Genomic DNA, 16,185 nt, shown 5'->3' on the forward strand with positions numbered 1-16,185 from the left:
ATTTAGGAGTTCGAGGTAGAAACAGAATTTAAATTTACAACAGATCCATGTTAGATTTTGGCCATGTCCCTTTATTTACACCATACCACCGAAGTTAAAATCTCATGCAGAGATTCACATACTGCACATTGACAGTGCAGAAAGATGTCCTTGTGACTTCAGTCTCAATGATAAGATGCTTTCTGCAGCTCTCCTCTCTGCCTCCTGCCTGTATATGAATAGTAAAGCAGCAGATGCTGCATAGGGAAACATATGGATATGAGGTTTATAAAGAGGAGTCATGAGAACTCCAGTTTGTCTTTTGAAGGTTACAGATGAGAAAGGTGCAGGACAAAGTTTGGAGAAACTACACTAGAGTATTAGCGATACAGCAGCAGTAATATATGAAACTTTACCATTGCTGGTTTTGAATTATTTTTAATGTCTTACCTTTCTACATGTAAAGGTACTTTGCATTTGGTTTAATGTCTCCCCTCAAAATCGTTGTGTTAAAGGGTTTGTCACTTGGCACCAGTGACAACTGCTGGTTTCTAGCAGTATTGCAGGAGTTACAAGTTTACAGATAATAGAGTGTCCCAGTTTGATGACACGCATACGGATGTTAATACAGACACACAGACAACTTTGTTTACAAATTCTAATTCTACACACAGATCGAAACGCACACGGATCAAGGTACAAACACACAGATTGTATTAAGCACACACAAATAGTTGTGTTACGATAATGGCCCCATAGAAAACAAGTAATTTCAATTTATTGTTACCTAGTGTACACTTTTATGTATACATAAAATACAAAATATGTAAGAAACTGACAACATCCAAGCAATAATTGATAAATATCAGTCCCAACAGGATTTTCACTTTAAATTTACTAGATTTTGTGACCAATTTACACAATTATTACACAAGTCATCTTTACTTTTTCCTGCAGGCCAAACTGGATGCTCCAAAGGGCCGGATTTGGTCCCTGGGCCTTGAGTTTGACACTTATGGTATAGAGAAAGCCTGTAAAATATGTTTATTCAATGTAAGATACATTATTATTATATAAAAAATGCTGGTTTATCTGGGAATAAGCCATGTTTGGTTGTTAGTATCTTGAAGGCATGTTGAACAAAGTGTGCATCAAGAATACTTACTGATGTCTTCAGTTTGTGCCAGTAACTGTTCATTTTTGCCACGAGTGACACAACACTTGAACTGTCCGTAGACCTTGGCAGCAGAAAGTGTAGAACATGGTAGCTTGGAAAAATAAGCAATGATATGTTATGGTAAATCATTCAGTCAACTCAGTTTAAAAATATATATTGATCATGATTAAATAACAAGAGAGGCCACATCAGAAGAATAGTTGTTTTGTGCATGTTAAGTTCTGCTGTTTCTCTGTAAATGGATGCTTTGTTTTATTGTTGCCTCTCTCTCTCCCTTGTCACCATTTTTAAATTTGTATTTTTTCTTGAGCTTGTCTATTGCCAGTTCCAACATCTCTTCACCACATTCCCATTCAATGTCACTTCTCTTCTTCCTGGCACTCCCTCTGTTAATGTTATTCACATTTGTTTCTTTTTCTCTTTCCTTGCCATCTCCCTGTACTCTCCTTAATTTACCTGTACTCAGTGTTTGATCTCTATGACCACGTAAGAATTTTGACTCTGCAACATCGGCTCCTCGTATTGGACAAAGTTAAAATAAACTGATGCACGCTAGCATTGTATATACAGAACTACGATGCAATTCTATAATAGAAGACATAAAGGAGAACATACCTTTTCACTATCATTTTGTGTCTTTCAGAGATCTGGGGCAGTTGGTACATCTTTCAAGTCGGCCTCCCCTATAGCCCCAGCGCACTTCCGTTTTGTTTTCCGCAAACTAGCGTTTTTCTCTTGCAGCGTTTTTCTCTTGCAGTTGTTTTTGGGTTTATGTGTTTTTGGCATTTGCATCATTCTCCCATGCATTTGTTTTATGTGTTTGTGTGTTTTGCTTGTGTTTTGTTTCTCTGATTGCAGCATTTTTGTCTTGCAGTGTTTTTGCTTTGCATGTGTTTCATGCCTTTGTGTGTCTTTGGTTATGCAGCATTCTGTGTTTGCAGCTGTTTTGCTGTTTCCTGGGCCTTTGCTCCTGTCGGCCACCGTACATTTGGCTATCTGTGTACTTTACACACAGCACAAAATGTAATAAATGGGTTGAAGTGCATGTTCACAGTAATACTCAAACACTTTTCAAATACATTTCTTAACAGACAACATCATAATTAGACTCAAATGCAAATTTAATATAAAGTACATTTTAGTTAAATATATTTTTTATAAAATGTAATGGAGTACATTTTTTTTAAGTGCAATAAAAGTATTTCTGTGGAAGTATGATGATTGTGTCATTTGTGTAAGTACACTTTCATTATACTAGTGAACATTTTGATATACTTAAAATCCAATAAAGTACTTTTTCTTCACCTTGTACTTGTTGGACAAAGTTCATTCATCTAACTCACAGGACACGGTCAGTGTGTCCTTGCAAACACTGATTTTGTATTCTTCCTTTTGAACATTTGGATAAACACTGCACCACATTCTTTACTGCTTGTCATTGTAAGTATGTCAAACTGTGTTTAAAATATACCAAACTATGTAATATGCATGCCAGTGTTAAAGATTTAGTTTGTTACACACATGATTTAAACAAGCAGTAAATTATTTGGAAAACTAAACTAACCCTTCCATTATAACAAAGTGAAGCTGCTTCAGAGTTTGAAGGCAGCAGCTTTAGAATAAAAACTCTTTTACTGAGTTTTCTGGGTCAGGATTACCCATTCTCTAGTATTTGTTCCAATGAAAGAGAGATCTATTGTTTTAGTGTTACTAACCTGCACCAGATCCAGCAGCTTTCCTGCCATGACCATTCCCAGCCCAGCCAGCAGGTGTGAAGGCCACACTTGGAGGCAGATAGTCCAGGATGATTCTCTGGAAGAATGAAGCTTTACTTCCTCCATGATGTCAGGACACAACTGCACAGGACAGGATAATGCTACGTTCCATTTGTGTTGCGATGAGCTACTAGCTGTTTGTTTTTTTCAGTCATCGTGTCCTCATCTGCTACTGTTATCTGTAATAAAACAAATACTCTGCCTGTGACAACAAAGCAGCTGATAAATGATGACTCCTCATTTTTATTTGTTTTGGTGAGAATTATATCATTCTTAGCAAACTATTTTTCTGTTTATTGTCTACATTTTTCTTATTATCAGACACTGTGTATAAGGTCAAAGGTAATAGACCAGCCCCATTGTCCTCCTACAGAATCTTCTGCACATTGAGTTATGGTACGGTTTGTGTGAAATAAGCTGTACAAATTGAGTGACCTTGCCTTGTTACCAGAGATGTAAAAAAAAAGTAAATTTACTTAAAAGAGCATATTTAGCAGGATTTGTGAAACAATAAACATTCATTTTAAGTATTTTAATGCAAATGGGTGATGAAGCGTTCAAAACCAAAAAGAAGGAGCCCACAAAACATATTTCCCGTGTAGTTCAGCAGACGTGACGTCAAATGACACTGATGCGGGTTCTCGACGGCTTGGAGAGGCGTCCACTCTGCCGGAAATAAAGAAGAAGAAGAAGAAGACAGTTTGGAGACTGGAAGAAGACAAGTGCAGTGGACGAAACTAATGTTTAGTTCTATGGAGGCATGTGCGGAGATCTTGCAGTAAACGGTCACATGAACAGCATATAAATGAATGAACGTGTTTGAATGTGGATCGGGCCACATTATTTTTCCAACCCAAACCTGACAGGCATTCAGATATTTATATCTGACCCGAACCCGACAAGGCTGTTTCTAGCTTTGTAGGGGCCCAATGCAAGATGCTGTTTGGGGACTTCTATTGCAAAACCTGGGGTCCGTGAACCCCTCCAGGGGGGAGCCAAATATCTTGGGGGGGGTGAAATGCTTTGTCTGCTCCGAGGCAACCAAATAGGTTTGCAAATATTTACTAAAACTGTGATAAAGTCATTATTAAGTCAGTAATACTCAACATGTGGCTCTCTGTGTTTATTTTTCTTTTTATTCCCCAAGAAAACCTTTTTAACCCGTTTACCTTTCTTTCTTTCTTCCTTTCTTTCTTTCTTTCTTTCTTTCTTTCTTTCTTTTTTTTTTTTTTTGCCATTTAGCAAATTCCTTAGTCCCATTTTTGCTCCTTTTCAACTTTTTTCAGATTATAGCACAATTTGAAAATAAATAGCCTTTTTTCACACTTTTACCCAATTTTTGTTCTCTCTTTAATCGTTTTTAGGGCATTTTTATTAAATCAAGCTTCCTTTTGCCAAATAAATACCTTTCCTTTCCTATAAATACTGTTAATCCCCCTATATTTGACCTCTTTTTGTTACACGTTTGCCCCTTTTCACTATTGTTTGCCACATTTTGTTCCTTTAAGACGTTTTTTCCCATTATATTTAACCTGTTTACTCTTTTTTGCCACTCTTGACTAATTTGGCCAATTTGAATCACTTTTCACTCTTTTCTTGCCACCTTTGGACCATTTTATACCACCTGTAACTCATTTTTTGTCACTTTACCACTGAGCCATGGTCACCCTGAAAGTTTAATAGTGGGGCATCCAGTAACCAAAGGGTTGGGGGTTTGATCCTGCTCTATCCAAGTCATTGTGTTTGTGTCCTTGGACAAGGCACTTTACCCACATTGCCTCGTATGAATGGGTGTGAATTGTACATGAATGTTGGTGGTGGCTATAATTGGTTTGTTTAGCGTGCAGAGAGCATCGCTAGGTGGGAGGTTTCAGTGTCCACCCCATCTATAATCCCAGGCCCCAACCTCCCAAAAGCTCCTTCTCTTTTCCAGGTCCAAGAAGTCCTTCTAAAAAGGACAGAAACATAAACAAATCAAGAAAGCATCCAACAAGATGATCAAGAAGAGGCAAGCCCAGTCTCTTCCTTCTCCTGCAGAGAGAGAGAGAGGAAAAAAAACAGTTAAAATCCTTCTGGTCTTTGTTGACTCACTGAGCAGGACAAAGTGAAAGTCTTCAAAGTTCAGGAGCATCTGTAGATGGCACTACATGTTTAGTTTAGTCTTTATTTGAAGGGACAATGCATAGAGACATTAAGATCATAAAAGACAAACATGTCCTACACCAGAGTATAGCTAAACAGCTACGTAGTTTCCATCTGTAGTCCCTGGTTACCTGTATAAAACATACAATAACATGCAATAAAATACAGTGGTAAAAAAATGTACAAGAACACTCAATTAGGAACACTCAGAATAACACACTCTCACTGTCACTGACCCACGCACAGACATGAACAGCTTCTCACACCTTACATTACATCCACACCTCTCATTTACAGCGACACACCTGGACAATACATTCTCTTATTTTGTCATTATTTATAAACTAACCACAAGTTCAATACAGTACATTTTATAAAATACAATTTAATCTGTTCTCATTAATGAATATATACACATTACAGGTAAGTTGTCATGTGGTCAAACATAGTGTCCACCTCAATGTCCGTGTGAGCAGCTTTGATTGTTCCACAGACACTTTTTAAGTTCTGCAGTGAACAGAAAATAGTCAGTTTGACTTTTCAGGTCTGTTGTGAGATCGTTCCATAACTTTATATGTGAAGGATGATTTTTACATCTGGGTATGGTACACTGTCCCCTGGTGGAGGCTTGTGTGGTTCTAGTTGTCACAGCAGAAGTGAATTGTATAAAGTTCCTCAGAGGTGCTGGTGCAGAGTTATTTACGATTTTATGGGCCAATCGTATTAATGCAATCTTTGTTTAAGCAAAGTTTCCAACAACCTCAGCGCAGTGGTGTTCATGTTGCTGATTAGTTCTGAATTGTCCTTCTGCAGGTCACTCCTTACCTCAAACCCTGTTTCCCTCAGAAGATGAAGCCTCAACCAGACTTTGTTAAGTGTGAGTTTGGAGCTGGAATTTGCCATCTGCTACAAAGTTTATGCATCTGATTACCAGGACAACAACAATGGACAGACTTACAGTGACTGTGTCATGTCAGTTTGTAAAAACAATGACAGAATAGAAACAGTTTAAGGATAGTATGTTGCAATTTAAGTGAACGGCCACATGAGAGAGCCATGAGGACTCAATAAACTAACATCTTTTATCTATTCTGCCACATGTACTCTAGGATGTCTACACTTCATACTTAGGCCTATTACTGGAATTCCTGAGATTTTCTTTGTTCATCGTGAATGAAAACAGCAATTTGTTATTAAAGAAGGAATGCTTTCACAGTTTGCTATATACTACTACTACAACTACTATTTCAAATAATAATAATAAAAATAACAATATAAATGATAGATATTGACTGAACTATAAGCAATAGTATAGGGCGAAGCATGAACATATCCTAAAGTCTTTGTATCAATAGGGTTTATGAAAAATGTCATGCTGTAGTTTAATATTTACACAGTGACCTACATTCAGTCACGTGTACCTGGTGCTGGGCAATCTCTTTATCTTGCTTTATTACTGATATTTTTTTCTAGAATTCCCACACACTCTGTGGTTGTTTTACTAATATTGACCCACAAAACTTATTTTTTTAAACAGTAGGCTACTAAGATGCTACTTTACAAAAGCAGAAACATGATACCAGTGCTGGCTAAATAACGTAAAGCTAAAAAAATGAATGTTCCAACATCTAATTCCCAGGTGAAGAGGAATGTATGAGAACATGTAGTTTATGGTATAGGTGAAAAATACATAGCAATTTTACTTTTGGTTTCATACATTAATTTCCATTAGCCTCATTGCAGGGTTAAATAATTTGAGTTTCCTGCTGCTTTCAAATGCATTGGTCACCTCTAAAAAACTTCACCAGATCCACTAACCCTGTGGAAGGATTTAATCACACAAAGCCTTCTTCTGTGCTTAGTTGTTTTCCTCAAACAGTATTTTAACCTGAGCTAGCAAGATTTGACCCCATTTTTTACAGCTTGGTTTGTTTCAGCTACAGGATTATTAGGAGACATGTTTAGATCCCAGTCAGACTTGAAGGACAAGTGCAGCTTGTTTTCTGCTGAACTGCAAGTTTCAGTGCAAAAATCTCTCATCTGAGCTCATGAAGAGCAAACACCAGTCCACCGTGCTGTCTTCAAACCTGGAGTTCTATGGGATCCAACATTGTCCTTCCCAAGCACAGATGAACTGAGACAGAGCACAGATCAGGATCATGGATTCTCTGAGGAACTGGGACAGGCTACAGATCAGGACTCTGTGAGGAACTTATGTTTTTGTTATATCAGCTCAGATATTTTTAGACTGCATTTTATTTGAACTAGATTTATATTTGAGAAAGTTAACGTATAAAATACATTTGTTTAATATTGGGTTTTAATTTTGAAAAAGAAACATTACAATTTTTTTTTTTTTAATCAATTACTAGACATTTCAGGTGACACCACATGGGATCACAACCCCAAAGTTGAAAAACACTATTAGTGCGATCACTGCTGCGTTTTTTGCATACTTACTACTAGATTGTACTTATGGGGGCGGTAAATGAGCTGTAAGGTGATGCATTTCAATACACGTGAGAAAGATGGATGCTGAAGTGATGAATCAGAGGCTGGCCTCTGGAAAACAAATACATGATTTTTAAGGATGTATAAATGGCTCGTGTTGAGCTGTGTGTGCACAGATATGAATTGGCTTCATTCAGGTTCCGACCATATTCTATTGAGCTCAGGCCTCATGGGGTCATTAAAGCTCTAACTAACAGATCTTTAAGATATACAGGAGCTTTGCATGCTAACAGAAGGATTTATAATTATATTATACAATTGTTCTCTTCTGCTTGTCCCTGTTAATATTCTGGATAAACTAGAGATTTTTTAATGAGTTGTTAGGACATCCTGACAGGAAAAAAGGTACAATAATCGAGTCGAGATAAAACAAATGTGCCGAACAATTATTTCGTATCATATCATACTGAGCAAAGATGTTCCTGATTTCAGAGATTTTACAGAGGTGGAAAACGACTGTTCTTGAGGTTTGCTCTTTACAAAGTATAATTCAACATCTTCTTCTTTCTTGGTTATTGGTGTGTAGCAACCAACCTGAATAGTTGCATATCACCAGCTACTGTACATATTTTATTTCATTACTTTAAAGCTCTTTTTGTTGCAGCACTTTTATGTACTACATTCATTTTTTTTCCACAAACTTTTATCGCAATCTTGCAATTTTTCTATAACCCTACAAAGTCTTTGCAAATAATTCCATGAATTGTCCATATTATATGGCATTTTTTGTCATCCTCTTAGCAAATCATCCATTAGCTTTGGTGACAAGTAATAACTGATGGCTTTTGTCTGATGCTAACAGAATATTACTTTAAGTGTTACAGTTCCCCCCTGGTTCAGAAAAAGGCCTTTTAATCCACTGCCTTCTGTCTTCACTCAGCCTCTCATTTTTGTGTAAAAAAACACATCTTACTTCCAAAACACTGGCCCTCATTTATCAACCTTGCGTGAAAACAGGTACAAATTTGAGTGCACATTTGATTGTACAATAGGACCAACGTGTGATTCATGAAACATTCGTATTTGACCAATCCCAGCGTACAAATGATTGGGTGTTGACAAATGCCGCGGCTGAATTCGATTGTCATCAACATGTTTTGCACTCCTGTTTCAGAGGCCCCACCCACTGAGGTCAAACAAGAAAAGAAACCTCACATCTGAGGTGGAGCAAAACAAAGATCTGCTTTTGTGAAAACTGAAATTAATTTGTGTGTGCAGCGAGTAATTTCACAACAGAGATCCTGGAAACACACACGAATATTATGTTTTTATCGCCCTCAGTCTGCAAGCTTTAGGCAATAAATGTCATATAAAAAATTAAAAAAAACGATCGAAGCGCTTAAAAAAGCCCTAAAAATGAGTAAATGTCCCTTGTCTGTGTCTATTACGCCTTCAGCAGCCAATTTCACCTATACTTCATCCCATTACAATTACTGCAGCGCATTTGTGAAAGTTTAAGGAACTATTTACATTTAAAAGCTGTTTCCTCCATAGGACGAATGAATGATAAATGAGAGCCACTGTCTTTACTTCCTGTTCTGTTATCAGTATAGGTTATCCATGTCCATGCACACACAAAACAAGGAAACAAGTCGATTACAAATTGAAAACTTGTATTGTGCAGACAATAAATAATGCTTACAAAGGGATTTCTGTCTTATTGACAGACAAAATTGCAGTTTAAGAACATGTACACTGTTGATATGAAATTAATTAACTGAATCGGTGAGACTCAGACACTAAGGATGTGACTACTCAGGTTGGAGGGGGACTGGTGGACTCAGGTCACATGCACGTTCCCCCACCTGCAGCGTCAACAAGGACAGTCAAAAGTCGATTATCAAATCAAATAAATAAAAAGAATCAAGAAAATTCAAGTCTCTGCTTGTTTATGACAAATCCATGGTCTTGCTTCTTCTCCCGACTCCTCTGATGAGGTTAGATGAGGCTTAGAGGAGTTGTTTCTCTGAGTGGAAGTGGAGCTTTCTGCTGCAATGCATCCTCAACAGATTCTGTTTCTAGAGACATAGCCTCCAAGGTTCGCTGGACCCAAATATCAGGACACCCACTGACTGCGGGCCGGCGCGCTGGAAGACTGCACAGTCCTCACTGACAGAACCAGGTATAAGCAACTCTTCACAGAAGAAACCTTGCTAAGGCCGATGGAATCTGAACAAAACAGAGAAACAAGAGCGTTCACTTCATGGATGTTTATTTGATCAAGAGTTTTCTAATCTACTTATATGGGTCTTGAGATGGTTGATTCTCTTTGACAAAAGAAAAATCTCATCTTAGAGTGATAAGCCATCACATGAATGTTCTTTAGATGATAGGTCTAAAGCTGAATTAGAAAATGTACTAACTCATGCTAGAAATTTATATAAACCTTTAGTCTTCAAAAAGAATCTCGTTTAGGGTTGCAAAATTACGCCAATTTTTAAGGTTGGAAATGTTTCCATGGGAATTATTTGTATTAACAGGAATAAATGGGGAATGTATTATATTCAAGTGCTTAAAACAGACACAAATATATCACTAGAAAAAATATTCTCACATTATTGTGACTTAAACAACCAAATTTCATGAAATTATACTTATTGGAATATTGGAAAAATTGGCGGCCGCATTCAAGCAAAGATAAAGCTTTTTGAACCAGAGACAGAGTTGGACAAATACCATGAAGAGGAGCCGTCAGATGTGAAGGGATTTCAAAAGGACTTTGTTTGTATTTACAAAAGGACTGTATCGTTTTATTTATTTAATTCATGTAATTTATAGTTCAAACAAAACATTAAAGTAAGTGCAGTTATTGGTATCAGTGCCGTGTTTTTTTGTCAGTGAGATTTTTGATTATAAAAGGTATTGATTTAAAAATTACATTTTTGATTTCAAGATTGACAAACTAAAGCTGTGTTTTGGGACATTTTCATTATTACACTACATTCATTTTTTCAACAAACTTTTATCGCAACCTTGCAATTTTTCTATAACCCTACAAAGTCTTTGCATATAACCCTATGAAATGTCCATAGTATATTGGATTTTTTGTCATCCTCTTAGCAAATCATCCATCAGCTTTGGTGACAAGAAATAACTGATGGCTTTTGTCTGATGCTAACAGAAAAACACATCTTACTTCCAAAACACTGGCCCTCATTTATCAACCTTGCGTGAAAACAGTTTTATTTATTTAATCAATAGCTCAAACTAAATTTTAAAGTAAAAAAAAAAAAAAGTAAAAAAAAGTGCAGTAATTGGTATCAGTTGTATTACATAAGTCCTAAAAACAACATGCTTACAAAACTTGAATAATTGTTGAGTTCTACTTACAACTAAATGTGTTGAAAATGTTATGTTTTTTAAACAGTATTATTTACATGGATGTTACTATCTATGTATGAATTTAATGCAGCTGTTTGTGTCAGGTTTACTTAATTCAAATAAGTATTTCTCATTAAAAGTTTCTATTTTTGTTAATTCCCTAAATTCCTGAGCTAAAGTTTATGTGGAAATTTAATTTACAGAAAATGTTCTGCCCCCTTGCAGCCCTATTACCTTTATACTGTATGTGGGCATCGCTATCAGCCAACAGTTTGCATATCATGTTGTCGTCCCGTCAGGCTAACTCTGTATTTCAGGTGCCATAAAAAGTCTATGGTGAAACATTATCTGACGCTTATCTGAGCGCTTAGTTACGTGTCATCCAGTTCCTTGGACAGAAAACAAGGCATGGGACTTTGCCACTGTCAGCCATCTTACTACAGAGCCACGCATGCCTTCAAGATAAACAAGAAAAATGCCTTAAAAGTAACCATCGGAGGCCTTTAAACTTGAATGATGCACATTGCGTAATCTCTTTGTCAAACATGTCGACCTCCACAACCATGTGTTTAAAGTGCTTTTTTATTATATATGCAGCATTAGATTTGGGTTGAGTATGTTTATAATACTCAAGGAATCTGTCCCATCAAGCAGCAAAACTGTACATGCATGCAATGATTGCATCTCATCTGTCATATTGCATCACATCATGGTCACAAGCTTCCTCTACCACACAAAAAACCTATAATCTTAATATACAAGCAGGCAATAAAAATGATGGTTCAGAAACCAATGAGATGACATCACTGCCGCATGTTAAGAAAACACAACCTCCTTACCTTTGACAACTTTATGAATTTTTGCACTCTTAAGTTGTTTTTTAAATGTCTGAACAATCATGAGTCACAACTGTTTCATAAACTGGCCACCAGGTGTCAGAGCGACCACACAAGCCTCCACCAGCGAGGACTGACTTCTTTGGTCAGTCTGCTCTCTCCGTAAAAGGAGTAAAACTGTGGACCTCTCTACCCACGCGTCTAAAATTAGACACTAGTGTCAATGCTTTTAACAATGGACTGAAGAAAAATGGCTAAAATCAAAAGAACAGTGTTCACGTTAATAGTTTTAACTGGTTTCTCGATTGCCCGCGTTGCCTCTGCCCTGTGACTAATGACTGTATTTAACTTTGAATATTGCTTTTCTTTTTGTAATGTTTTGTGCAGTGCAAATTTCCTCCCTATTTTCTTAATATTTCTGTTACTTTTAACCTTTTTAAAAGCCTCCTGTGAACAGGTGTTGTAAATTAGCAGGTGCTAACACACTCAAAACAATACATCTGGGTTACTAATGTAACTGCGATGTCAACATAAAATGGAATCAATCAATATATGCAGACTGTTATAAAAGTGCGGTTGCGTAAAAAAAGGAAAGATCCTCATCATCTGTTCTTTTACACACTGTAGTAAATGGTGAAGCCAACAGTGATGCTGACCTTGTCAGATGCTTGCTCGAGGTGTGGACCTCCATCTCAGTGCTCTTGAACTCGTTTAGCTCCTTCCGAATCGCCGCCTGTGGAACAACAAGAGCACAGTGAAGCAGAAGCTCAGGTGCTGTGATGCAACAAACATCAGGAGTCAGGTTGGAGGGGTTGGGTGCGAGGACTGAGACCTGCACTGATTAGAGGCAGCTGTTCTTTACTAGATGTCCTAATTGCCAGTGCGTGCATGTGTACACACGCACGCACGCACACACATTAGAGCTGCAACTAACTATGATTTTTGTAGTAGACTAATCTAGTATTATCCATTATTTTTTCCATTAGTTGACTAGTCCTCTGTTCGAGAGGTTGGGGGTTCGATCCCGGTCTATGTGTCAAAGTGTCCTTGGGCAAGACCCTGAACCCCATGTTGCTCCCAGTGGTTGACTAGCGCCTTGCATGGCAGCTCTCATTGGTGTGTGAATGTGAATGAGTGGATAAATAAACGTTATTTACTTACTAGTCACAATTATTGATTGGTTTTGAAGCGCATATTATGGACTGCTTTTTTAGCGCACCTGCTTAAATCCTTCCACCTGTGAACTTGTCCCTGTTGTACTGACAGCATGTTTTACATATCACATACTGTAGTTGATTATAACAGGGTTCCCACACTTTTTTCACATTTCCAAAATGATTTACCTAATTCCTATAGGTCTGAACCGCTAAGATCTATTCTACCAAAAATGCACGAACCTAGTGCTAACAATCAATCAATCAATCAATCTTTATTTGTATAGCGCCAAATCATAACCAATGGTATCTCAAGGCACTTTACAGTAGAGCAGTCTTAAGGACGGACTCTTCATTTTATGGATACACACATATGCATATATACGTATATACACATACATATGTATCCCACACCCAACATGAATTCATCATGGCGGCAAGGAAAACCTTCTGTTTACAGAGGTCTGACAGTGTGCCATGGTTAGTAGCAAAAATATGGCACAAAAAATGCAAGTTGTGTCACTTATCTATTATATAGCATCACACAAAAATGGGCGCCTTCGACACCCATTTTGCAAGATTTTTTAAATAACACTGCATGAGCTATTGAATGTAACATTAAACAACAACTAACTAAGTGCTAGCATGTTTAATTATACGATTATAAGATTACAATTTCAATTAGCACACACTTTTATCCAAATAAAACAACAATGTGTTAGGGTTAAGGGACTTGCTTAACATCCAATAGTAATAGCGGAGGCTGGATTTTAAACATTAAAATACAATAGGCTATATTTCCAGAACTTTTCCAAAACAGTTAATTTATTCAATGACTTTTCAAGATGAGAAAACCATTTTTTTTTCCAAATTCCATAACTTTTCCAGGAATTTCATGACCGTGGGGACCCTGTAACAAATTAAAGAGGTTTACTGTTCAGAATAAAGACTAGTATCAGCAGGAGGTTACACCACTAACTCACTGATGAGTGCAGTGCTAAACGTGCTTTCAGAAGTACACACAGACATAATACCTATTGGAATTACAAACTGTCGGGTAACAAACACATTTGCATGTGATTAGAAATAAAAGATTGGGTAAATATCGGCGGTACAGTGATGTCACTCTCTCGGTCCATGTACAAACCGGAGCTCCGCTGTGGTTTTGTTTGGGGTGTCCCTTCCTCTGTGTATCTAAGCTTTAGAAACTCTAGGTTGTGATAAAGGAGCACAGGGCAGGATTTGAGAAAAAATAAATATTCATTTTAAATTTTTTTTAATGCTACTGGGTGATGAAGCACTATAAACTAAAGAGAATTAGGCCACACACATTTCTACCTGATGCACGGAAACACTTCCGTTGCGGAAACCCGGTGGCCGGGAAGTGTCAGGTGAATGCATTTAAAGAAATGAACACAAATGCAAAAAGGTCACAACACGAATGCAAAATGGCTACAACGGAAGTGTTTCCGACGGACCGGTATTACAGACGGACACGTTTCTGGCGGATGTTTTTAACCCACCAGAACAGAGAAGAACAAGAAGAAGACATCGAAACGCGTATGAAAGTAAGTGAAAGTTGATTTGGATACTCTTATATTTTTCATATCAGGCTATCATATCATAATACCCGTCCGACTGTAATACCGGTCCGTCGGAAACACTTCCGTTGTGGCTGGTTTGCATTCGTGTTGTGACCTGTTTGCAGTCGTGTTCGTTTCTGTAAATGCATTCACCTGACACTTCCCAGCCACCGTACTTTAAGCTTCTTCAGTTTTTTCCTCGTTCCGCCATTCTTCTTCACTGTTTACTTACAAAAGGTTGTAGCACAACACTGTTCCTAGAACTCAGTGTAAGGTACTTTAGCAGAAAGAAAGCAGGAAGTGGCCGCGGGCTGGATTTTATCCTTCATTTACAAGATTAAACAACGCTATAAAATATGCATCAAAAAATGTTTGTAGTCAACATTATCAATGATGTCGACTAATCATTGCAGCCTTTTTATACAGGCAGTGAGGGGTGTGTGGTTCTCTTACCTTGTCAGCAGCTGACAGTCTGGTCCAGGGCTTGTCTGCACGCCTGTCATAGTCCTGAGCTTTGGCCACCTCCACGTAATCACTAAAACGGATCAGGATCTTCCGATCCCTCAGCTCGTCTACCGTTGGCCGCTGGTTCAGCTGGAGAGCAAGGAAGGAAGCAGAGACGTGCCAGGTATCATGATTCTGCTCAAACTGGGAAATGCTCCTTTTGTGGGCCTTTTTTAGGAAGCAGACACGTACCTTCCTGTTGAGCCGCTGTTTGATTTCCCTTCTCTCCTCCTGCTCCGTTTGGTCGTTTCTCTCTGAAGACAAAGAAACCAACACGATTGCAATCCAAACTTTTTGAATAATCTTTTTTAGATCCTTTGTGATCTGTCCTATTGTACAGCTGAGACATAATGTGACAACGTCTACAGCTCCTCATATTTCCCAACAATCCTAACATTTCTCCTAATATCTGCTGTACTTCTGTGTGGCTGTAAAGTGAGCATGGTATTATCACTACGTTATCCATAATCAGCTGATATTGGCTTTAGAATTAGGTATCGGACATCAGCCATTCCACTGATATAATTACCCAATAAAATAACAGCCTTTGCTTTCTTTTATCAACCCATAGGCATCATATTCATAGATGCCTCTTCGGCTGTGAAAAGGCATGACTAAGCACTGCCACCTTGTGTGTGGGGAGCAAACAGCAGGAGTGTTTGTAAATCAATAGAGATTAGATGCACTTAATCTCAAAGTAGAATGATTCGCTACATTTACAGATTTATAGCTATGACAGAATGCTTGGACCTTGTAAAAATGCAGTTATTACCACTCAAATACAAACTTTAGGTAAATACAACTAGTTTGAAGTAAGATAGGCTGCAAAAATCTTCATAGTTTTGTTTGAAAAGGATTGTTACGACTAAATATGACATGTTTTACAAAACGTAAGTATTTTTTTTCGCACAACGAATTCTTACCAATATTACATCATTATTTTTCAGCTCTGTCTTAATGAGTGTATTTGCCAGAGGGCCAACATGATAGAGTCTGCAGAATAATTCAGAATGTTAATTCCAAGACAGAAACTAGATTGTCTCTACACAGCCAAATGAGTTGTAAAATATAAGCATATTGGATATTGGCAAAAAGCAAAAAGATCCAATATCATGCATCCCTATAATAATATATAATAATAATGTCACAACTTTTGCTGTCATTTTTTTTTAAAAGCTGCCACAAAATCAAGAGTTTTAGGCT

The 16,185-nt window shown here is 37.6% G+C and overlaps 2 protein-coding genes across 7 annotated transcripts in view; both read right to left on the minus strand.

The window, feature by feature from the left end:
* LOC114462870 (formin-like protein 20) overlaps positions 1-16,185 on the minus strand; it is a 474,381-nt gene that overhangs the window by 235,045 nt on the left and 223,151 nt on the right. The window lies entirely within an intron of this gene.
* The window catches only part of phactr3b (phosphatase and actin regulator 3b), an 82,895-nt gene continuing 75,890 nt past the window's right edge, over positions 9,181-16,185 (minus strand). For all 5 annotated transcript variants that reach the window (XM_028445946.1, XM_028445947.1, XM_028445945.1 and 2 more), the window contains exons 10-13: positions 15,175-15,236; positions 14,932-15,072; positions 12,398-12,474; positions 9,181-9,753 (exon numbers count right to left, since the gene is read on the minus strand). In XM_028445946.1, the coding sequence (XP_028301747.1) occupies positions 9,738-9,753; positions 12,398-12,474; positions 14,932-15,072; positions 15,175-15,236 (296 nt within the window). In that variant the 3' untranslated portion in view covers positions 9,181-9,737. The remainder of the gene's footprint in view (positions 9,754-12,397; positions 12,475-14,931; positions 15,073-15,174; positions 15,237-16,185) is intronic.

This window comes from Gouania willdenowi, chromosome 5 (assembly GCF_900634775.1).
Source record: "Gouania willdenowi chromosome 5, fGouWil2.1, whole genome shotgun sequence".
NCBI lineage: Eukaryota > Metazoa > Chordata > Actinopteri > Blenniiformes > Gobiesocidae > Gouania > Gouania willdenowi.